At 43.4% G+C, this 23,318-nt stretch overlaps 1 protein-coding gene and 1 non-coding gene across 2 annotated transcripts in view; one reads left to right on the top strand and one right to left on the bottom strand.

Annotated features, from left to right (window-relative positions):
• The window catches only part of LOC134757470 (uncharacterized), a 40,317-nt gene that overhangs the window by 11,358 nt on the left and 5,641 nt on the right, over positions 1-23,318 (top strand). Inside the window, exons 6-8 of the mRNA XM_063699798.1 lie at positions 17,503-17,593; positions 21,191-21,303; positions 22,430-22,627. Coding sequence (XP_063555868.1) covers positions 17,503-17,593; positions 21,191-21,303; positions 22,430-22,627 — 402 coding nt within the window. The remainder of the gene's footprint in view (positions 1-17,502; positions 17,594-21,190; positions 21,304-22,429; positions 22,628-23,318) is intronic.
• LOC129528975 (small nucleolar RNA SNORA25) lies at positions 19,296-19,421 on the bottom strand. The gene has a single exon (XR_008674330.1). It is a non-coding gene; the product is annotated as a small nucleolar RNA SNORA25 (small nucleolar RNA).

Below are 23,318 nucleotides of genomic sequence, written 5' to 3' on the forward strand. Positions count from 1 at the left end.
TTTTTTTTTTAAGACAGAGTCTCTCTGTGTTGCTCAGGCTGGAGTGCAGTAGCGTGATCTTGGCTCACTGTAACCTCCGCCTCCCGGGTTCAAGCAGTTTTCCTGCCTCAGCCTCCCAAGTAGCTGGTACTGCAGGCGCCCGCCACCACGCCTGGCTAATTTTTTTTTGTATTTTTAGTAGAGACGGGGTTTCACTATGTTGGCCAGGCTGGTCTTGAACTCCTGACCTCGTGATCTGCCTGCCCGGGCCTCGCAAAGTGCTGGGATTACAGGCGTGAGCCACCGCGCCCGGCCTAGTCTTAATATTTTTAAGGCACTTTATCACATGTTTTCCAGAAAGGTTACACGAGTTTATTCTTCCCATCAGCTGTAGATAAATATCCTCATCAGCGTTGGGTAATCTTTTTTTTTTTTTGAGACGGAGTCTCGCTCTGTCACCCAGGCTGGACTGCAGTGGCGCGATCTCGGCTCACTGCAAGCTCCGCCTCCCGGGTTCACGCCATTCTCCTGCCTCAGCCTCCCGAGTAGCTGGGACTACAGGCGCCCGCCACTACGCCCGGCTAACTTTTTGTATTTTTAGTAGAGACGGGGTTTCACCTTGGTCTCGATCTCCTGACCTCGTGATCCGCCCGCCTCGGCCTCCCAAAGTGCTGGGATTACAGGCGTGAGCCACCGCGCCCGGCCTTTTTTTTTTTTTTTTTTTGAGACGGAGTCTCGCTCTGTCGCCCGGGCTGGAGTGCAGTGGCGCGATCTCGGCTCACTGCAAGCTCCGCCTCCTGGGTTCACGCCATTCTCCTGCCTCAGCCTCCCGAGTAGCTGGGACTACAGGCGCCCGCCACCACGCCCGGCTAATTTTTAGTATTTTTAGTAGAGACGGGGTTTCACCATGTTAGCCAGGATGGTCTCGATCTCCTGACCTCGTGATCCACCCGCCTCGGCCTCCCAAAGTGCTGGGATTACAGGCGTGAGCCACCGCGCCCGGCCAGCGTTGGGTAATCTTAAGAAAATTGTCGCTAATTTAGTAGGTTAAATAATGGCTTCTCATTATTGTTCCTCAGTATCTTTTTCTGTGTGTCTATGTAGGAAACTTATCAACAAGTTAGATTTTATTTTTTGTCTGTTTATAGGAGACAGATCCCTTAAGCTTTATTTAGGTATCCCTTATATTTACATTAATGTATTAGAAATAGTGGCTTAACATATTTTAATTTTTTCCAGTCGTAAGTTAGTTACTTTTTAAAAAGCTGTAGTAAAATACACATTATTTTTTTTTTGAGTCAGAGTCTCTCTCTGTCACCCAGGCTAAAGTGCAGTGGCGTGATCTCAGCTCACTGCAACCTCTGTCTCCCGGATTTAAGTGATTCTCCTGCGTCAGCCTCCCGAGTAGCTGGGATTACAGGTGTGAGCCATCACACCCGGCTAATTTTTGTATTTTTAGTAGAGACGGGGTTTCACCATTTTGGCTAGGCTGATCTTGAACTCCTGACCTGAAGGGATCTGCCCGCCTTGGCCTTAAAATACTACATGTTTTAGTCTGTTTTGTGTTGCTGAAGGAGTATTTGAAGCTGGGTAATTTGTAAAGGGGAAAGGTGTATTTGGCTCCCAATTTTGGTGGCTGAAAAGTTCAAGATTGGGCATGTGGTAAGGGACTCAGGCTACTTCCACTCCTGGTGGACGGTGAAGGGGAATCTGTGTGCAGAGATCACAGGGCAAGAGAGGAAGGATGAGAGTGAGAGGAGAGGCGCCAGGCCCTTTCAAACAGCCAGCTCTCAGGAACTAGGAGAGTGAGAATTTACTTACCCTCACCCCCCGAACTCCTTGCCAGGGAGGGCATTAATCTTTTTATCAGATATCTACCCCCATGACCCAAACACCTCTCATTAGGCCCTGCTTCCAACATTGGGGATCAAATTTAGGCATGAGATTAGGTGGAGACAAACCACATCCAGACTATGGCAACACATAACATAAAACGTCACCATTTTAAAGTATGCAGTTCAGTGACATTAAGTGCATTCACCATGTTGTGTAAGAATCACCACTCTAGTTTCACACTTTTTCATCACTCCAGAGGAAACCTGTACCCATTAAGCAGTCATTCCCCTTTCTCCCTTGCCCCAGCCCCTGGTGACCACAAATCTAATTCCTGTCTCATGAATTTGCTTATTCTGGATATTTTATATAAATTATCATACACTATATGGTCCTTCCTTATCTCTGAATGCATAAAAAGATGACATAGATTAAGTAAAAGTTGAATTGAATCTATATTTTGAAAATAGAAATCCATCTGTGGCAGCAGTCTTAAATTCAGCATATTTAATTGGCCAGGATGTCCCATGCCCCAGCCACTAGGAAGAAATAGTTTATACCAATAGTTACTGCCAGTGGACAGAGGGTTATAGACCTTGGGGTAGGATGGAACCTAAAATAGAGACAAAGACAGGAAAAGTATGGGGCTTAGAGAGTGAAAGCCAGTGAATGGCAGGCAGCACATTCCATGGTGGAATAAACAGAAAACTTCTAGGCATTTACCTTGATTTGGAGTGCAGATTGGAGAACTTGCAGGTAAGTGCAAGTTCTTCTGTTATCAAAAAAATAACCAGCCTAAAGAATGAATGTTTGTGACAGTGTCTAGTACATAAGACCTTAGTAAATGTGCGGAGTTTTGCTTAAGAGCAAGAGTGGTATTTGGGATGACAAGGACAAGCAGAGAGGATCCCCAGGCATCTCTTTCTCAGTGTTTGACATTTTCTCTCTTTCTTTTTCTTTTTTTTTTTTTTTTTTTGAGACAAGTCTCTGTCTGTCACCCAGGCTGGAGTGCAGTGGCGTGATCTCTGCCCACTGCAACCTCCGCCTCCTGGATTCAAGCAATTCTTCTGCCTCAACCTCCCGAGTAGCTGGTACTACAGGCTCACGCCACCACACCTGGCTAATTTTTGTATTTTTAGTAAAGACGAGGTTTCACCATGTTGACCAGGCTGGTCTCTAACTCCTGACCTCAAGTGGTCCGCCCGCCTCAGCCTCTCAAAGTGCTGGGATTACAGGTGTGAGCCACCACGCCTGGCCATGTTTGACTGGGATCCTTGGGTGTGGGGAAATGTGTTTTTAGGTGAGTAGTTTTCATGGTTCCATATACATATAGGTATAGAGCTTATTCACTATTTTTCATAGTTAGTAGGTGTTCTACAGTGTGGATGTACCTTATTTAACCAATCCTGCCTTGATGGAAATTTAAGTTGTCCCCATTCTTTTGTTTTACAAACGGCATTGACGTGAAGATCCTTTACACCTAAGCTTTGGAGGAAAAATCACCAAAAGTGTATTGCTGGGTGAAGTTGTCTTTGTGTTTGAAATTTGATAAATATTGCTGACTTGTCTTCCACTGAGGTGGCACCAGTTGTCTTGCCATCCCTGTATGAGAGTGAAAGATTTAATTTCAGTTCATTATGGTCGGTGTCATGTTGAAGCCCACAAGGAGTGAGGAGCTCTGAGGGTGGGGAAGGGGGAACTGCATTAGGCTTCACAGAGTTGGGGACCTTTTCGAGGACTCAGGAGCATTCTAGATAGAGGAAATGGCGTGTGTGAAGACATGGAACTGTTATGTGGAGAGAAAAGGGTGAGTTTGGGTTTGGCTGAGGCAGAGGGTGGGTGGGTGGCTGTGGATGGTGAGGTGGGGACAGTAAGTCAGCTAGGTTAGGGCCAGGTGATGAAATGGTTTAATCACCCCTGGTGGTCAGGTAGCAAAGACCCTGGGCGGCAGTGGTGATGGAGCTTGCAGTTGAAAGATACTTGAGAGAGAATGTACGACCAGTCTTTTTAGCAATCTTTTTTTACCCCCCAAAAACTTTCTAGACTTGTTAGAACCTGAATCACAAAGCTGGGAAGGGCTTTAGTGCAGGGCTTTTCTGGTGCTCTGTAGGCCCATAGGGATTCTTGGAGGTGTCACAGATACTAGGTTTGGGAGTACAGACAGGCATTTGAGACCCCCTCCTCTACCCTTATTAATTAAGCAGTTTCTCATTTAGTCTGCTTTATATGGTGGGGTTCTATGCAATATTTCTTTCTTTAAAAAGAAAAAAAGTGTTTGCTGCTAGAGTCATGAGTCTAGTCCCAAACTCTTACTGTCCTGAACACAGATGGAGGCCTGTGGGACACGTTTTCATTCTTACATTCTTCGTTTGCAGCAGTGAGAGGTGATCTGTATATAAAAATGAAAGTGAAAAGGCATTTGGCATTCTTGGGATGTTTTTGAGCATTTAGCTAATTTTTTATGTAGGATTTTTATTTTATTCCTTTTTTTTTAAGCTCATTGACTCACCAGTGAAATATCTAGTGAAATAGTTTTGCTCATTTATGGATGAGGGTGCTAAGGGATTTACATCCATTGATGTCATTCCCACAACTGCTTGGTGAGGGGGAGTACTGTTGAAAGTTCATTTTGCAAGTGAAGAAACTTGAGCTCCGAGAGGTTAGGTAATTTGCTCAGGGGCAAGCAGATAAGTAATCAGGAAGTCATCATTAGATGCGACCTGCCCTGATTCCACAGCCCACACCCTTCAGTTCATGCTAAGGCATTCCCAGGACAAGCGTACCCAGCCACCTGTTGGGTGTGGAAGGGCCCAGGAAGAAGAAGGGTGTTGGATTTCTGGTCAGTCTTGGCTTTGGGCTGGTGCCTGTAGAAGGGGCAGAGCTGAGAGACGGACTGAGTCACTTCTAGCAAAATTGGTTGAGAATCGTGGGACGGGTGATGCGTGCTTGCTGTGCGGGGATTGAAGGCTCATGGAAAACCCCTTGTAGAGTTATCATCTTCACTCTCCAGGGATGTGAGCAAGGCCAAGGTCATTGGCCGAGTACCTGTTTCATTTCACCTGTGCACCGACTCCCTCCAGAGAGGCGCCATCTGCTTTCTTGCTGCTCACTGCCACCACAGTCACCACTACCACTGTTTTGCCTTTCTAATCCAGTGCCTCGCCAGTGGGGTGGAGGGATGGAACTGTGTATAGTTCCAGTATTACGATATAGTTTTTTATATTGTACAAGTTTTAGTTTATTAGTGGAACCCGGGCACATGAAAGTCCCTGGTTAGAGAGTTGCTTTGCAGCGTCTTCTCCCTTTGTGGCTAGTAATGATCTGCGGGGATGGGAGGAGCATTGAGAACCTATTGGCCATGAAGAGTCACTTCCTCCCGACACAGATCTCTGCTTGTGCAGTGCCCCCACACTTCCTGCGTAATGCAGTGCCCTCAGAGATCCCCCAGCAGCTGCCACCGCGGCAACATTATCTATATTTGCAGGGATACTTAAGGACCCTTTGGCAATTAGCAGTGATATTTTGAGAGCCTTTGAGGAATGTGACTGAACATGAATTTTAAAAAAGTATAAAGGTGGCACTAGGTGTATTCAGAGGGACAAGCTGGTGGCAACTTAGGGGGACTTTGCCTTTATAAAAGCAGACCCACACGTGGAGTTTACGTAAGAAGAACTTACAGTGAGGGAGAGATGACTGTATCAGCCAATACAGATGAAGAATGCTCCAGGAGCTTGCGGGGTTTGCCCACAGTGCCACAGACTAGACTCAGTAGAGCCAGGACTGGCTCTAATCTGGTACTTTCTCTGCCTGCCATGCTTGGCCCTGTACCCCTCAGTGGCAGCACTGTTTCCCATTAGAGAAAACAAACCTGTTAGTTTTCTCATTGCTTATGTAGAGGGTAACCTTCCTGTGTCCCCTCATTCTTGCTTTAGCCTACATTCAGGGGGGTTTTGACTGCACACCAGGTGGGAGCAGTATTGGGGCACATTCTTCTGGTCCTGTCTCCACCCTCTCATTTCTTCCTTTCCATAGGAGTGATTTATCTGATTGGTACACCAGGGAGAGCCTCACTCCATTGGTCCACATCTACCTGGTGTGAGGTCACTGCATCAGAACACTGCCTGGCTTTGTGCTTGAACTCTCTCCCCTGCTTACCCTTAAGAGAAGGCTGTCCTTAGCTGTGTCCTACCTTCCTTTTGTGGCTAGCACCATTCTTTGTCCCTAGGTCTGGAGGTGGGTGGCAAGGCCAACTAGAAATGGGAAGGGCGAGGCATTGCAGCTTTGCCATTGACAAAGAGGATGGTAGACTTTGGTTTGCTCTTGGTTTCTTGAGACTTTATAGCAACCGAGTGGAACCTGGAGGGGATGATTATGCTACCCCAGTTCCCAGTAGTAATGTGGTCTAGAGATTTTTACCAAAGTCAAATAATATTATAACTTTTTTTTTTTTTGAGACGGAGTCTTGCTCTGTCACCCAGGCTGGAGTGCAGTGGCCCGGTCTCTGCTCACTGCAGCCTCCGCCACCTGGGTTCAAGTGATTCTCCTGCCTCAGCCTCCTGAGTAGCTGGGATTACAGGCGTCCGCCACCACCACTCCTGGCTAATTTTTGTATTTTTATTAGAGATGGGGTTTCACCATGTTGGCCAGGCTGGTCTCGAACTCCTGACCTCAGGTGATCTGCCTGCCTCAGCCTCCCACAGTGCTGGGATTACAGGCGTGAGCCACCGCGCCCAGCCGTTATGTTAACTTATTTAAAATGCCAAGTCTACCTGGGAATAATTCAGGATGAAGGTGGTTTTACAAGAGACTTGCTCTTAAATAGCACAGGTGGTAATAGCAGCTGAAATGAAATTACTCACCTGAGCAGTAGTGTTAATCATCATGTTAGATTTGCAGCATGCTTTTATAGTGGTTCGTCAGTTTCATACTCATTCATTACCTGATGTCATCCAATGCCAGGTAAAGCCAGCTCATTCATCATCCTTAAAACCCTTGGAGCAGAACTTGTCTGTGCTTCCTCAAGGGGTGTAGGAGCTGTCACTGGGCAAGAGCTCTGGTGGCCTGCCCCTGTCTTCACTTGACCCACAGCTAGCTGACTTTGGGAGGATGCTCTCTCTCAGATTCATTTTCCTCATTGTAGAACAAGATTGGACTTGCTGTGCTCTGGGGTTTGTTTACTTCTGTCTTAAGATTCTGTGATCGTGTTTTAGGATTTCTTGGTAGCATGCCTTGTGTTAATGTGCCCAGTAAGTATCTTTTGAGTTTAATACTAGGCATGCAGATATAAACATCCATCCTCCTGGGATATGTACCTGGGAAAGGGAAGCAGATGGGACTGTGAAGAGAGAGCCTACTCTTGGCTGTATTACTTACTTTAGACAGTTTCTGCAGAATAACTATTTTTATCATTTACTTTTTTTGGCTGTTTAATTAAGGCTTCTGACTGGAATATAAATAAGTATATAAAATATATGTATTTTAGCTCCTAGTGGATATGGTTTGTTGCCCAACCAGTAGATGCAAACATTTTAATGTCTAGGCTGTGTAACCATGGTGAAAATAAACCTGGCACCTGAGAGAATAATTCTTTCCTATTGTATCCTTTTCTCCATTTCTCTTTCCCATATGCCCAGCTAGCTGGGAGCAGCCAGGGGCAAGGTAGAGGGTACCGGCCAGTGGATGGTATTTTAAAAACTGTTTATTTCAAAATGATTTCAAATAGAAAGATTTCAAGGAATAAGTTATACAAAGATCTCTCATACTCTTTACCCAAACTCACCTACCGTTAATATTTTGTCCTGTTAACGTTATTATTTGCACGTTCCCTCTTTATATGTATATATAGACATATATGCATGTACATGCATGTACATTCACACACACATGTATTTTTTTCTGAACAATTTTAGAGTAAGTTGCCTTTGTCATGGTCCATTGCCCTATATCATATATTTCTTAATAGGGGCATTCTCCCACATGACTACGGTACAGTTACCATCTTCGGTTAATAGAACATTGATTCAGTACTTTGATCTAAACTACTACCACCTGTATTCCAGTTTTGTCAGTTGGCTCAGTCATGCCTTTCATAGCATTTTTTCCCTCCAGTCCAGGATCAATCTGTGGTCAGGTGTAGCATTTACTTGTCATGCTCTTTAGTCTTTAGATTTGTTGTTTAAAATTATTGAAACCAGGCTGGGCACGCTGGCTCAGGTCTGTAATCCCAGCACTTTGGGAGGCTGAGGTGGGCGGGATCGCTTGAGGTCAAGAGTTCAAGACCAGCCTGGCCAACATGATGAGATCTTGTCTCTAATAAAAATTCAAAAAAAATTAGCCAGGTGTGGTGGCGGGCACCTGTAATCCGAGCTCCTTGGGAGGCTGAGACACAAGAATTGCTTGAACCTGGGAGGTGGAGGTTGCAGTGAGCTGAGATTGTGCCACTGCACTCCAGCTGGGCGATAGAGCTAAACTCAGTCTCAAAAAAGAAAAAAAATAAACTGGTGCACCTCTCCATTGGTAGCTGATTGATGAGTCTTGTTTTTATGCATTCTCCAATACTATGTGGATGAGGTTTCCCAGCATAAAACGTACCATCCTCTGTATACAAAGATGTTTCCTCTAACTGGTCTCCATGGGGAGAAAATATGCTGCTTCCATGTTATCACTGCCACAGTGGGATCAGTTGAACTTCCTGGCCCAGACACCCGGCAGTCATCTTGCTTCTAACTCTTGGTCCTCAGCAGTAATTAGAGGAAGAGACAGACAATCTGACTGGGCACTTTGTGCAAACCCAAGAAATAATAGAGGAATGTTCTGCCATCGATCAACTTTATGGTAGTTTTAGATTAAAGCAGAAAAGTGCTTTTTAATGACTAAAATTATGTTTAGATGCAGCCAGAGTGTATGTTTAAATCAAATATTAAATGTCTGTGTGAAGATATTGTGCAAAGTTATGTCTAGATCTAAGCTGCAGACAAGAAAACGAGAAGCCTTTCTCATGCGAGGGGATGACTTTGTTCCAGATTGTGTTAATAGAGGGGTGGGCGCGCCTGCCCAGCCTTAGCAGTCCTGTTACATGCTGTGGTTGTCTGTTTGTTTGCTTCAGTAGAAGACATTTTTTTTCTCCTGCAACTCTTGTACACAATGTTTAGAATTAATTACATCAATGTATATTTGTACCTCGGTCTTCCCTCTGCTTGGCCTTACCCTGTCCTATCACAGTCAGGCTAAGGAAAGGAACTCACATGGGTGTGGCTGGGGCTGAGATTCTGGCTGGCTGCTCACTGGCTGTGTGTCTTTGAGCGAGTCATCCAGTGTCTCTGGGCTTCCCTGATTGCCCTGCTGACTGCTAGACTGTGGAGGGTCAGTGGGCTTCACCACTTTTTCTTTTTTTTGAATAGAGGAATAAAGTGAGATTTCCACTTCAATATGCTGTGCTTTTTTTTTTTTTTTAAAGGAAGTGTCAGCTGGGCGCGGTGGCTCGTGCCTCTAATCCCAGCACTTTTGGAGGCTGAGGCAGGCGGATCGCTTGAGCCCTGGAGTTTAAGACCAGCCTGGGCAGCATGGCGAAACCCCAGCTCTACAAAAAATACAAAAATCAGCTGGATGTGGTGGTGTGCGGCTGTGGTCCCAGCTACTTGGGAGGCTGAGGTAGAAGGATAGCTTGAGCCCGGGAGATAGAGTTTGTGCCACTGTACTCCAGCCTGGGCGACAGAGCAAGACCTGTGCCTCCAGAAAACAAAAGGAAAAGGAAAATATCTACGGGCTGGGATGCAAAAGAGCAGTAGTGACGGGAGGGAGAGATGGGAGGAAGCCTTGTTCTGAATGTCGTTCTCCTGACTGGGGCTTCCTTGATGCACTTTTCTAGCTTTCTGGCTTTTTGAGCTGAATGACTTCAGGAGGGGGATAGGTAGATGTCACTCGCCCTGGTTCCCATGCATGTTATTTTAAGCTTAGTATTTCATCTCATACTTGTGTGCAGGCCTACAGGTCAAAGATTTTTTTCTCTCTTCTTTTTTTTTTTTTTTTTTTTTTTGCAGTGGTGAAGGGTGTAGGGAAGTGAGAGTGATGATCTGAGAGTTTAGACATCTATGGTAATCCTGTTAGCTTTCAGAGAAAGTTTACATGAGTTTGAATATCTTTGCTAATCGCATGTGTTGTAACACACCGGATATGTTTTGCATACTTTTTAACCTTGGTTGGCAGCAGGGATAGAATCACTTTTCTTCGAAACCTTTATATACAGCAAATAGGGTAATGACACTGTTCTAGATATGCCACAGGGATATTTGAATGGTACTCTGGGATACTAGTCCTCATTTTGTTGAGGTTTGGTATCTATGAGCCCATGAACCTGAATATAGGAGACCCATATGATTCACCTCCTAGTAGATTATACAAAATGAGGCCCTGGGAAAGGATGGCAAAAAGCTTAATAGAAGCGTCTTTAAAAAATAGTCATTTTTGGCTGGGCATGGTGGCCCATGCCTGTAATCCCAGAACTTTGAGAGGCATAGGTGGGAGGATTGCTTGAACCTGGGGGTTTTAAGACTAGCTTGGGCAACATAGCAAGACCCCATCTTTATTTAAAAAAAATTTTAAACATAGTCATTATTCCCCAAGATTAATTTTGTAAAAAGGTTATGCTTAGAGGGGGTTGTTTTAGAGGCCATTAGGTAACATATTACAGATTTAATCAGGGTTTGAGGAAACCACCTTCTAGCTGCCACATCTTAGGCAAAAGCACCTTATTATCCACCTTCAGTCTCAGTGTTAGCAGTCTCCTGTTTTTCAACACAGATTGAATCTGCGTGTGAGCAGAAGTCTGCTTATGGTCAGAACCCTTAAAGGGGAAAATGTAAAGAGTCACATGTATCTTCAATTTGGAGGAATTACCAGTATTCCTGAGAAACTGAAAGTGATACCAACAGTTTTCTTGTTCCTTTTACTCTCTTGAATTTGGTCTTTAAGATAGCTGAGCACCAACCCATGGTAGATATTGTAGAAAATACAGACATACTAGATAGAGCATCTTTCCAGACAGTTGATGTTCTGGTTAGAGAAGCCTAATATCTATGATGTATGAACAGTGACTTTCAGCCCACACTTCATGCCTGACATTGTGTTTACTATGTATTTTACATTTTATTTAATTCTCAGAATGACCCAATATGTTAGGTACTTTTACTGTCCCCACTTGTGCACAAGAAGAAACAGTGACACATTAAATAACTAGGCCAAGGTCAAGCTGCACATTTGGATTCAAACCTGGGGAATCTGACCCTAGAGCCTGCATTTTAAAACTTTTGCCATTCTGAAATGACCAGAGAACAGCACCAAGGGCAAAATTCTGTAGTACTGATTACAAGACAAAGACACAAGATGTAAATGACCTGATCTGTACTGTAATCTGTGTAGGAAAATTCATGAAGGTTAAACTATAAATTGCAGTCTCAGAAGCAAATGCAGGATGGGGCTAGGTACTCGCTTATGAGACCATGAGTGTTCAGATTGGAGTGGCTTCCTATGGCGAGTGACATTGAATCAGGCATGCTTTCCTTCTTATCCTCCTAGTAAACTTCTTTGCTCTTCAAAACCCAAATCACCCCTGTGAAGCTTTCTTTGCTTCAGATAGAGTTAGTTTTCTCTTTGGTCTTCTGAGGCTGTTTATGTGTACGCCAGGACTACAGGATGTAACTGCTAGGCCACCTTCAGTTCTTTGAAGTTAGGGACCGTCTTACTCACCATTGTATCCCAGGGGCTTAATTTAAGCAATATCAGTTACTTAGTGAGTATTGAATTCTCATTTCTCCAACAAATAGCTGAGTTGCTTAGTCACTCCAGAATTAAAGCTAGGTTTAGAATAATTGGAGCGGTGTGATGGCATGTGCCTATAGTCTCAGCTTCTCAGGAGGCTGAGGTGGGGAGGATCGCCTGAGCCCAGGGGTTTGAGGCTGCAGTGAGCTGTGATTGTTCCACTGCACTCCAGCCTGGGGTGATACAGCAACACTCTGTCTCTAAAAAAAAAAAAAAAAAAAAAAAATTAGGCTGAATGCAGAGGCTCCCACCTGTAATCCCAGCATTTTGGGAGGCCAAGGTGGGAGGATCAGTTGAAGTCAGGTGTTCAACCCCAACCTCGGCAACAGAGCAAGACCCAGGCTCTACAAAAATGAAAATAAAAATCAGCCAGATGTGGTGGCATGTGCCTGCAGTCTCAGCTATTTGAAGCTGAGGCAGGAGGATTGCTTGAGCCCAGGAGTTTGAGGCCTCAGTGAACTAGGATCATGCCACTGCACTCTAGCCTGGCAACAGAGTGAGACCATGTCTTTAGCAAAAAAAAAAAAAAAAAAAAAAAAGAATAACTGGGGCAGAAAAATCTATATTTAAGAGAATTTATCTGGCGGTAAAGTACTGTTTGGATTGGAATTGGAAAACCTGGTAACCAGGTAAAAGCAATTATAGTAATGTAGGCAGGAGATGATTAGGGCTCCATAGAAATAGTGGTGAGGGAGAAGGTACAAACCTGCGAAAGAGTGAGAAGCAACAGTCCGCAGACCTGATGGTGTTTGCTGTGGATGGAGAATATGGGGAAGAAGCAAAGGCGATCTCAAATTATGTCACCCTTCTGCTTCTTCCAAGTTTTAATTTTTTTACGTGATTATGGGTCTTGGTGGACTTAGTAGTCCCTTAATAAATGAGTCAATGGCATAGATCTCTGAACTGCTGACCCATGAGCAGCAAAGTAAAAGGAGCAGATAAAGTCAGGGCAGGCACACTTGCAAGCTTATCACCTTTGCAGTTTTAACTGTTTCTGGAACAGAAAACTTGGGTTTGTTTTAGATCTATGCAGAGCTCTCCAAGAGTATATTCTGAGCCAAGCTTAATTCGTCATCCTGCCCAAGGATTTTAAGTGTATGTGCCATTTGCTATTGAGGTGAGCCAAGTAACTCTTGGGGAAGCATAGGCTTATGGGGTTGTAATACCTTGTGCTGCCATCCTGGCAGCTCTGAAGACAAGCAATGGTTCCTAGAAATCAGGAGCCTCATGCTCACACTGTTACCTGCAGGCTTATTGCCAGTCCCCAGAGCCATAGTTGTGCTGATAGAGCTAAAATACAGTTTCTAAAGAGTCTGATAACACCAACCTGGACTTTAGAAATGAGGATTTTAAAACATTAAGTGTTTAAAATTGCAGTATATATTTACACAGAAGCAGATAAATTGTAAAGTTGATCATCTTTGTGTAACTAACACTCAGATAAAGAAATAGACTATAACCAGAATCCCTCCTCCTCCAAGGTAACCACTAGTCTGATTATAACACCACAGATAAGTTTTACTTATTTAAATTATTATTATTATTTTTTAAGAGGCAAGGTCTTGCTCTGTTGCCCAGGCTAGAGTGCATTGGTGCAATCATACCTCATTGCAGCCTTGAACTCCTGGGCTCGAGTGATCCTCTTGCCTCAGCCTCCCAAGTAGCTGGAATTACAGATGTGGGCCACTATGCCTGGCTTTTTTTTGTTGTTGTTGTTAAAATTAATATAAAGTGAATAATGAAAGGTTGTGTTTTGGTTTCTTTCACTCTACATTGTGTTTGTGAGATTCATCTGTGTTGTTGCATGTAGCAATATTAATTCCTGTTGTCTTATAATATTCTCCTCTATCAAGAAATCACTATTCATCCATTCCAGTGGTGACGGATATTTGGGTTCTTTTGACTTTTTGGGTATTGTGTATAATAGTGCTGTGAACATTTGTGTATGTTTTCATTTGGTACACATGTAAAAATTTCTGTTGGGTATATATCAAGGAGTAGAATTGCAGGGTCATAAGATATGCATATGTTTAGCTGTCAGTTTTCTAGAGTGGTTGTACCAGTGTATACTCCCACCAGCAGTATATGCATGTGCTGGTTGCTCAGCCTCCTCATCAACACTTATTATTGTCAGTCTTTTAAATTTTAGCCTTTCTGGTAGATGTGTAGCACTATCTTATATTAAATTTGTATTTTCCTGATAACTAATGAGGCTGAACACTTATTTATTGGCTTTTTGAATACCCTCTTTTATAAGTAATTATTTGCCTGTCCAAAAAAATTGAAGTCCTTTGTCTTTTTTTTTACTGATTTGTTGAAGTTATTTTATGCTCTGATATGAGTTCCCTGTTTCCATATTGCAGACAGCTCCTATTTTGTGGCTTTCTTTTACACTCTCTCCATTGTGCCATCTGATGAACATTTCAACTTATCAGTCTTTTCCTTTATGGTTAGTGGTTTATGTGTTCTGTTTAAGAAATTTTTCCCTACCCCTAGATGGTGAAGATACTCTGTATCTACATTCCAACTGGAATTTTTGTGTGTGAATGTGTCTCACTTAGTTTTAAACTAATCTTACCTTTCCTTAGTTTGTCAAGATCTATCTGAGGCTTAAATCCCAAGCACAAGGTAGGAGGCAGTCAGGTAAATTTTCTTGTTCTTCATAAATTAATGCAGCACAGGAGATAAAGTTTTTGAATAGCCTTTGGGAATGGAAGCCTTGTCTCCCTACCACACAATGGCACTTGGATTTTGTTTTATGTTCTTTGTCCCTTTCATTACTTGAAAGTGTAATCTGCTTGGAGTATTACCTCTTCCTCACTTGCAGTTAATTCCTTAACTCACCCAATCTACTTTCTGGCTTCACCACTTGCTTGAAACAGCTGGCCAAGGTTCCGGTGGCTTTGTTGCCAAACGGGAGCCGGGGAATTCTCCAGTATCCTTGAACCAGTATCCTTGAATGTGCCTTCTATGTCTTTTCTACCTCTGTTCTGATTGTGTGATGTTGGCAAATTCTCGGCCTCCTGATTTTTACCGCTTATACATTTTACATAGCTTCATTTTGAAATCTAGTCTGAAGCCCCACTAGATGTGATTGGGAGAAAGCCCTTAAACCTGAGGGCATGAGTCTCTAGTTTCAAAGTAGGCCTGACCACTTTTGTTGTTTTGCTTTGGTCTGTTTTCATTTGGTATCTAAGACCAAATAAAAATGAGATCAGCCATAACTACAGATTAGATAATTCCTTACGGTTTATGTAGCAGTTTTACATGGATCGCCTGATTGGATCTCATATCACCCTGTGAGGCAGGTATTATTGTTACAGATATAGAAATGATTAAAAATGCAAACAGCACTTATTTGTTCTTGTTGAGAAACACCTGGTAATGCCCCGGATTTGGTTTTGGAGCTTCCTTTTTCATGTAGTCATCATTTAATGGGAAAATGCATCTGGGTTTTTTTTTTTTTTTTTTAAACTAGTGAAGTATAGTAGTGAGAACGGGGGAAAGAGTAGAACAAGGAGTTGCATCTGTAACTGACTGCAAACAGTCCACTGAGATAACTCAGTACCTTTGGGCCAGCCCATCTGGGATTCTTAGGAGTACTTTTGTCCTTCCACTTTCTGCAGGAACCATAACTTCTTGGGTTGGGGCAGAGAGTAAAGGGTAGATGGGACTGGGAATGGTGGCAGAGTTGGATTCTTTTTGGAGATTATCAGGAACTTGCCAGTAATCATTTATTTCTCAGATCTCTTCCTCAAGAATCTAGTACTAAATAAATGTTGGTGGTTGATTGCCTGGATGTGATAAGCTCAAGTTTGCTGCAGGATCTACTTTAAAATGATTCAACACAAGAAGTTATGGAGAGATATGATTTGCAGATGTGTCCTTAGTTTCCAGGAACACATTTTGGCTCCAGAAGAACTATTGATTTATTTTAACATGTGATTTTTTTTTGATTCTTCTGCATCTTCCCACAGCCTTTTTATTTTAAATAGCAAATCCTTTTTTCAAATGAAATGGCACACCAGACTCGATTTATGAAACAGACTACGGCGTTCTTTTATTATGTACCCTCATTTTAGAGGTTTGCATTTATAGCATTTATTTATAAAGTCAGTGAGAACAGTGAGGCTGTTTTGATCAACACAAACACTTGAAACATTTTAGAAGATTGCAGTCTTATTTTAGCTTCACTTTACAGTTTATTTTTGGGTTTGAAAAAATAGATAGTTTTTAATAAAACAGCTTGGCTTGCAAGCCAAGGATATTTTTTAGTTAAACCAATATGGAAGTTTGAAAGAGGAGTAGGGGGCTAGGCTAATCTTTATCCTAAATACAAAGTTCAGGGAAGAAAGTCTCTCTCACTCACAAGCGCTCAAAGTATTGTACAATAATTCATCATTCAGTGTGTCGCAGTTCAGGTGTCATTGCAGAGCCATCATTCTGTGACCTCAGTGTGGGAGGAACGTGGCCCTGTGTTCTGTGTAGTGAGTGCACTTGTGTGTGTTGGTTGGTGTGCACACGCTTGTGAATCAAGTCTGATTCAGCCTCTGTAATTGGTACTGAGAAGTGCTGGTTTTTCCTCAGAGATGAAAATTTGTTCCTCAGTCTTCACAAAGTCAGTCACCCGACGAAGGCCGCTGGTATACTACAGTTTGACATGTGACACATTTGAGTGTGGGCTTTTTGTTTTAAAATGCAGTTTTTATAGTCAGGTCTCAGTCCATGGGTGATGGAGAGGATATGGGGAAGGGAGATAGGTGGGAAGAAAGAAGTTAAGAGATAATTAAATAATCACAACTGCTGCTGGCTCTTGATTATGTCTGGTGTAGAATTATACCAGTGATGACTCAAAAATGGTTTGGGAATGGTTACCTTTTTGCAGGCAGGTTGTGTGAAGGAGTGTTAACTCAAGGTCATTCCTGCGACTCCTACTTGAGTAAGAATAAAGGAAGTGGGTTTTGGGGCTTCATATGAACCCCGAAGGGAGGGGATGGGTACTGGGGGCCTTGAGCTGCCTCTCCTCTCATTTCCAACCTGAGCAGTTCTGCTGAGAGTCTGGCTCTCACTGTGGGCCTGTGGTTTACAGGAGCTAATTTTGAATCCCTGGTTAGCTTGGCTCTCAGCTGCACTTTAATCTCTGTTGGCTGCTCACGTGAGATTGAGAATTGACTGTATGACTCCTGGAATGCCTTCAAAAACCTCCAAGAATCCATGGCCAGTTGCAGTGAGTGACTCACACTTGTAGTCCCATTGCTTTGGGTGGCTGGGTTGGGAAGATCGCTTGAGCCCAGGAATTCAAGGCTGCAGTGAGCTATGATTGCACCACTATACTCCAGCCTGGGCAAACAGAGACCCTGTCTCTTAAAAAAAAAAAAAAAACCACTCTCCCTGGTTACCCCCCCCCTCCAAACCCCTGAGAATCCATGAAGCTGTTTGATATAAGTGCTGTGAATCAAAATATGGCAAATTATTCAGACACAGGGGAAATGTATCAGGGATGGATAGTCTATGAGGAGTTCTGGCCTTCTTGAATCTCTCTGCTCTGCCCATTCAGGAAGGGCCAGGGGCTAATTTGCTTTCAATCATTATTCCAGAGTTGAATTTTGAATTTCCCCTTTCCTTAGCATACATAATTGAAAATCAGCTGCACAGTAGCATGAATTTATAGAGGATGCAACAACAACGTTGGGTTTTGAGCCAGCTGGGAAATTCCCTTCAGTTTTTTCTGGCATATACCATGCATTTGAAGAATGTTGAACCAAGATTTTGAGGAAGTAAATTGCTCTTGCTGTTGAATGTGACCTAGAAGGAACTGAGGAACAGTGGAACTGAAGATGCAGCTTATTGATTTTTTTCAAATTCCTTTGTTAGGCATCTGAAGAAGCCTCTCTCAGGGCATTGGAAAGTCTGATGACAGAATTTTTTCACGATTGTACAACCAATGAAAGAAAACGTGAGATAGGTAAGTGGAGCATTGACTTGTAAAGAGGAATTTATAATGAGGAGGCCCTGGTAGGGAGGAAGGAGTTGTTCGTAGCCGTGACTGGTCAAGTCTGCGTGCTTTCCACTTGAATTCTTGCTCTTTTTGCTCTGGTTCTGTTGGCTGGTGGCTGGGGAAACCCCTCCACTTGACCAAAGGAAAGAAAATCCATCACTGTGGATCTTAATTTCAGCAATGTTGTTGAACTTTCATATAAGAAGCCTGCGACTTTTTGGTGGGGGCGTCTAGTGTGGGGTGGGACAGGGTCTCGCTATGTTGCCCAGGCTGGTCTTGAACTCCTGGCCTCAAGTGATCCTTCCATCTCAGCCTCCTGAATAGCTGGGATTATAAGCGGGAGCCACTGCACCTGGATGGTTATTTAAAGAGAAACAGTAACAACTCAGGAAAGTGTCAAAATGAACATGTTTTGCTGTGCAGAGGTCTGATCTGAACCTAATAGTGCCCAGAAATCCCATAACTGGTATTACTTTTGGGGGCTTCCCACTGCCTGGGCAATGTAAGATCCTGTCTCAAAAAAAAATTTTTTTTTTTTTGTTTTTGAGACGGCGTCTCATTCTGTTGCCCAGGCTGGAGTTCATGGGGCGATCTCGGCTCACTGCAACCTCCGCCTCCTGGGTTCAAGCAATTCTCCTGTCTCAGCCTCCCGAGTTGCTGGGATTACAGGTGCCCACCACCACCCCCGGCTAATTTTTTGTATTTTTAGTAGAGACGGGGTTTCACCATATTAGCCAGGTGGGTCTTGAACTGACCTCAAGAGATCTGCCCACCTCGGCCTCCCAAAGTGCTGGGATTACAGGTGTGAGCCACCGTGCCTGGCCATTAGTCTTCGATATTCTGACACTCTACTGTATTCTTTGAAGTCTTGTTTTAGATTATAATTGAAATGCTTTTGATTCTTTTAATTTTTGGTTTGTAAATCAAATATTTCTCACCTTCTATTTCATGAATTAAACGTAGAACCTTCTGAACATGTTCATATTCTAATCTGATCTTAAAAGAGATTTAAGTAGCCAAATGCTCCAGATGCCAAATTTGAGTGCAGGCTGAGGGGAATCCAGGGGTTTGTTTCTATACAGTTCAGTTCTCTTTGTACCTAGTCATTGTAGCTTTATTTGAGTGTGTGGGCTTGGACCACTTATTGCTTCTTTTCTATGGTCTTGGGATAAACTCTAGGCTTTTCCTAGTTTGGTCAGAGAAAGGAAGGAAGCCTTTTCTTCAAAGGGCTCCACCCACCCTCCAGCAAAGGTAAATCACTAGTGCTCTAGAAATTGATAGAGCTGTTAGCAGGGACCTCGAGACCATGTGGTCATTGTAGAGTGGAGGAAACAGAAGCATCAAGGGGGAGCAGTGACTCACCTGGGGTCAGACTCAGAGTCTAGAACAGAGCCCAGAGTTCCTCAGTTCCAGTCTGGTTTGACTTCACTTTGGGGATTCACAGAAACCTTTGCTTAATTATTAGGGCAGGCTGTTAGCTTCCTTTTATGGATTTGTAATTAACTTTTATTTTTATTAAAATAATGTTTTTGACTAGGCATGGTGGCTCATGCCTGTAATCTCAGCACTTTGGGAGGTCAAGGCGGGTGGATCACTTGAGCCCAGGGGTTTGAGACCAGTCGGCAACATAGCAAGACTCCGTCTCTACAAAAATATGTTTCCCCCCTTTTCTTATGTCTCCTCAGGAAAACAGCACCATTGAGTGCTATGGCATCCTATAGAGAACTTCAGTCTTTGGTCATAGCATTAAGAGCTCATGGTTTCATAGCCCCACGAGCCCTCTTTGAAATGATCTAAAATTAAAAGGCTTGGATTTTTTTTTTTTTTTTTTGAAATGGTGCCTCACTCTGTCGCCAGGCTGGAGTGCAGTGGCGCAATCTCGGCTCACTGCAAGCTCCGCCTCCCGGGTTCAAGCGATTCTCCTGCCTCAGCCTCCCAAGTAGCTGGGACTAGAGGCACTTGCCACTACGCCCAGCTAATTTTTGTATTTTTAGTAGTGACGGGGTTTCGCCATGTTGGCCAGGATAGTCTCGATCTCTTGACCTCGTGATACACCCGCCTTGGCCTCCGAAAGTGCTGGGATTAACGGGCATGAGCCAATGGGCCCGGCCTTTTTTCGTTTTGTTTTGTTTTGTTTTGTTTTAAGAGTTAGGATTTTGCTCTATCACTCAGGCTGGGTGTAGTGGCATGATCATAGCTCATTGCAACCTCGGCCTCCTGGGCTAAAGCTTCAGGCACAACAAAGCATGTTCATTTTGACACTCTCCTAAGTTGTCGAGTTTTTTTTTTTTTTCTTTAAATAGCCATCTGTGCGTGGTGTCTCATGCTTATAATCCTAGCTATTCAGGTGGCTGAGACAGGAGGATCACTTGAGGCCAGGAGTTAAAGACCAGCCTGGGCAACAGAGCAAGGTCTCCTCCTGCCTCAGCCTCTTGAGTAACTAGGACTACAGGCACTTACCACCGTTATCTAGTTAAGTTTTTCATTGTTTTGTAGAGACAGGGTCTCAGTGTTGCCCAGGCTGGTCTTTCAACTCCTGGCCTCAAGCAGTCCTCCTGCCTCAGCTTCTCAAAGTGCTGGGATTACAGATGTGAGCCACTGTGCCTGGCCTTTCCATGGATTTTTTAATGAGACTGCCTCGTTGCATTTAGCTTAAGTTGTAGGGAACTAGCAGAGCAGTGACTTGAGGATTAGAAGAAGCTGCTGTGTGTTCTGCTTTTCCAAAGGCTTTCTAGAATCTCTCAAGGTTGTGGGCCTTTGCACTTTTACCCTTTTTGGATTATATTTCATGACCAGTGCAGCAGGTCAGGGTGACTAAGGGACAGCATGTCCAGAAACATGATGGTAGCCCCGTAATGCTTGCTGCCTTGTGGGTTCTGGCTGATGCCATCAGCAGCCTCAGGAGGAGGAAAGCCGTTTCTAACCAACGTGATGTGTGGACAGGGCTACTCGCCGCAACACTCGTCATCGTTGCTCTTGCCACCGGTCGATTCACTTTTTTGGTGGCAGTGTTTTAAAATAAAACCAACCCAAATGAAGAGTTAGCCGTTTTGAATTCTCTTGCATTTTTTTCCTTTCCTATCTTTGTAGAGTTAGTCTTAATCTTTTCTTTTTCTGCCTTTCTAGCCGTCATTTTGTGTGTGTGAACAATGTAGGCTCCACTGAAGATTTGTAGAGGAATGGCGAGGCCCTAGAATGTAGCTCATATTCAGACGAAGTAAGTTAGCTAGCAGTTTTAAGAAGATGGAAGGGTACTCTTAGAACATTCCAGCCACACATTAGCTTAAATAAGAACTTTAGCAGTGAAAGTTTCTCTGCCTAGAGAAATATCCATAGCGAGGTTATTGGCTTTTAGGTGGCTGAAAACATTGTCAGTGTCCATGGTCACCTCAGACGCAGAAAAATATTGTATGATTTATTCTTTCTATCTTAAAGAATCCGCTGGTTTTGACATCATTTACATTATATGCAGAGAGACATGTTTAAATAATAATAAGATAGCCCAGTCTTGTCTAATTTCATGTATTTTCATAGCTTTCTTTTGTTGCCATTTAACTTTTCCAGAGGAGCTTCTTAATAACTTTGCCCAGCAAATAGGAGCCTGGAGATTCTGCCTGTACTTTCTCTCCAGCACTAGGAATGACTATGTAATGATGTACAGTTTAACAGTTTTTGAGGTAAGTTGTCAGTAATTTTATACTCTTCTGAAAAGGATTTTGTAGTTGTATTGCCATATCATGAGCACTAGACTAGAGCTGTAATGTGCTGGGAGAGGGTAGCTCAGCTCTGGGATGTCGTCCCACATACTGTCTTTATGTAGTTGTCTGGTGTTTGGGGCATCTTCCATCTTCCACACTAGAAAGGTAAGATGGATGGTTGACTTTAGGGTTAAGTAGGTAGGTCATTTGTGGTAACATGTAACTATTCCCTGCCTGTTATCATTGATAAAGGAAAGATAATTAAATAAAAACATTTTAGGAGGAGAAATAATAACCATAATACCATCATCCCCAACAACAAAAAGTTTTATTTATCACCTCTCTTCCAATCCTTGTCTTCTGTGCCCCCCTTTAAAAAGCCTAACTGTAGGCCGGGCGCAGTGGCTCATGCCTGTAATCCCAGCACTTTGGGAGGCCGAGGCGGGTGGATCAATGAGGTCAGGAGATGGAGACCATCCTGGCTAATAAGGTGAAACCCCGTCTCTACTAAAAATGCAAAAAAAAAAAAAAAAAATTAGCCGGGCGCGGTGGCGGGCGCCTGTAGTCCCAGCTACTCTGGAGGCTGTGGTAGGAGAATGGCATGAACCCGGGAGGCGGAGCTTGCAGTGAGCTGAGATTGCACCACTGCACTCCAGCCTGGGCGACAGAGCGAGACTCCGTCTCAAAAAAAAAAAAAAAAATCTAATTGTAATCATATTGCCCATGCTATTTTGTATTCTACTTTTCCCCACTTTATTTTATATCCCCACATGTGGTTATGACATTATTCACCAAGGCATTCTCCTGTTTTTGAACATTGAAGTTGCTTCTGTCATTATATTTTGGTGGCCATTAGAGACAGTGGTGTAAACAAGTTTTTGCACATACAGCTTTTTGTTTCTGTTATTTGGCAGTTCTTCCTAGGAATGGGACTGTTGTGTCCTAAGATTTGAATACTTTTATTATTCTTATTGCCATATTGCCCCAAACCTTTATTTAAAGAGGGATTCTTGTTTATTGAAGTGATAATAGCTACCTGTGGGATGAAAAGCAGTTATTTTTGTGTATAGGTTGTTAACTTAAAAGATGTATATTTGTTTTTCAGAATCTGATCAATAAAATGTGGCTTGGGGTCCCATCTCAGGATAAGATGGAAATCCGTAGCTGCCTGCCCAAACTCCTTTTGGCTCACCATAAAACCTTACCTTACTTTATCCGGAACAAGCTCTGCAAAGTTATTGTTGATATTGGACGTCAGGATTGGCCTATGTTCTACCACGACTTTTTTACTAACATTTTACAGGTAAGGATATGCCTAAGGAAACTTTATCTTGTGAATAGTTTGTTTGTTGAAGTGATTATTTCCTTGTCCTGAAGAGGACTTTTAAGATTAGCAGTTTGGAACTGCAGTAGTGAGGTTATTGTAGGACTGATTATCGCATTCACTTAACTTTATATTTATAAGACATATTGTATCTTTGTGCGGTGGAGAAAGTGGGGGAGAAAAACCTAATCTCTTTGTTAACCTCTTGTGCAGTTTGTTCAGCCAGTATTCGAAAGCCTGTTAGGTGCTGTACTAGGTGTTGGGGGTACAAGGGTGAGGCTTTCAGTAGTTTCGGCGTTTAGTGGGGGAAATAGCTGTGCAAACAGTAATTACTCAACAATATGGTAATTATTGTGGAAGTATATGCAGAGTGCTGTGGTGGCATAGCATGTAGACTTGGTGTTGTTGGGCTGAGATGTGAGATGGTGAAGTGGCAGAGTAAGGGGCTAGATTGATGGGCAGAGGCCAGGCCAGGAAGGGTTGGGGGGTTCCATTGTGCAATTCGTAGTTTTTCCTAGGGAGCTAATGAAAAGTTTTGAGGAGGGAGAAAACATGGCTACATGTTTATGGTGGAATGATGGCTAGCTGGGGTCTGGATTGCAGAGGGGCGAGGTGAGAGGGAAAGAGGCAGGGTGTAGAGGATCTGAGCCAAAAGGAGACGACCTGGTGG

This window comes from Gorilla gorilla, chromosome 18, assembly GCF_029281585.2.
Source record: "Gorilla gorilla gorilla isolate KB3781 chromosome 18, NHGRI_mGorGor1-v2.1_pri, whole genome shotgun sequence".
In the NCBI taxonomy this organism is placed as follows: domain Eukaryota; kingdom Metazoa; phylum Chordata; class Mammalia; order Primates; family Hominidae; genus Gorilla; species Gorilla gorilla.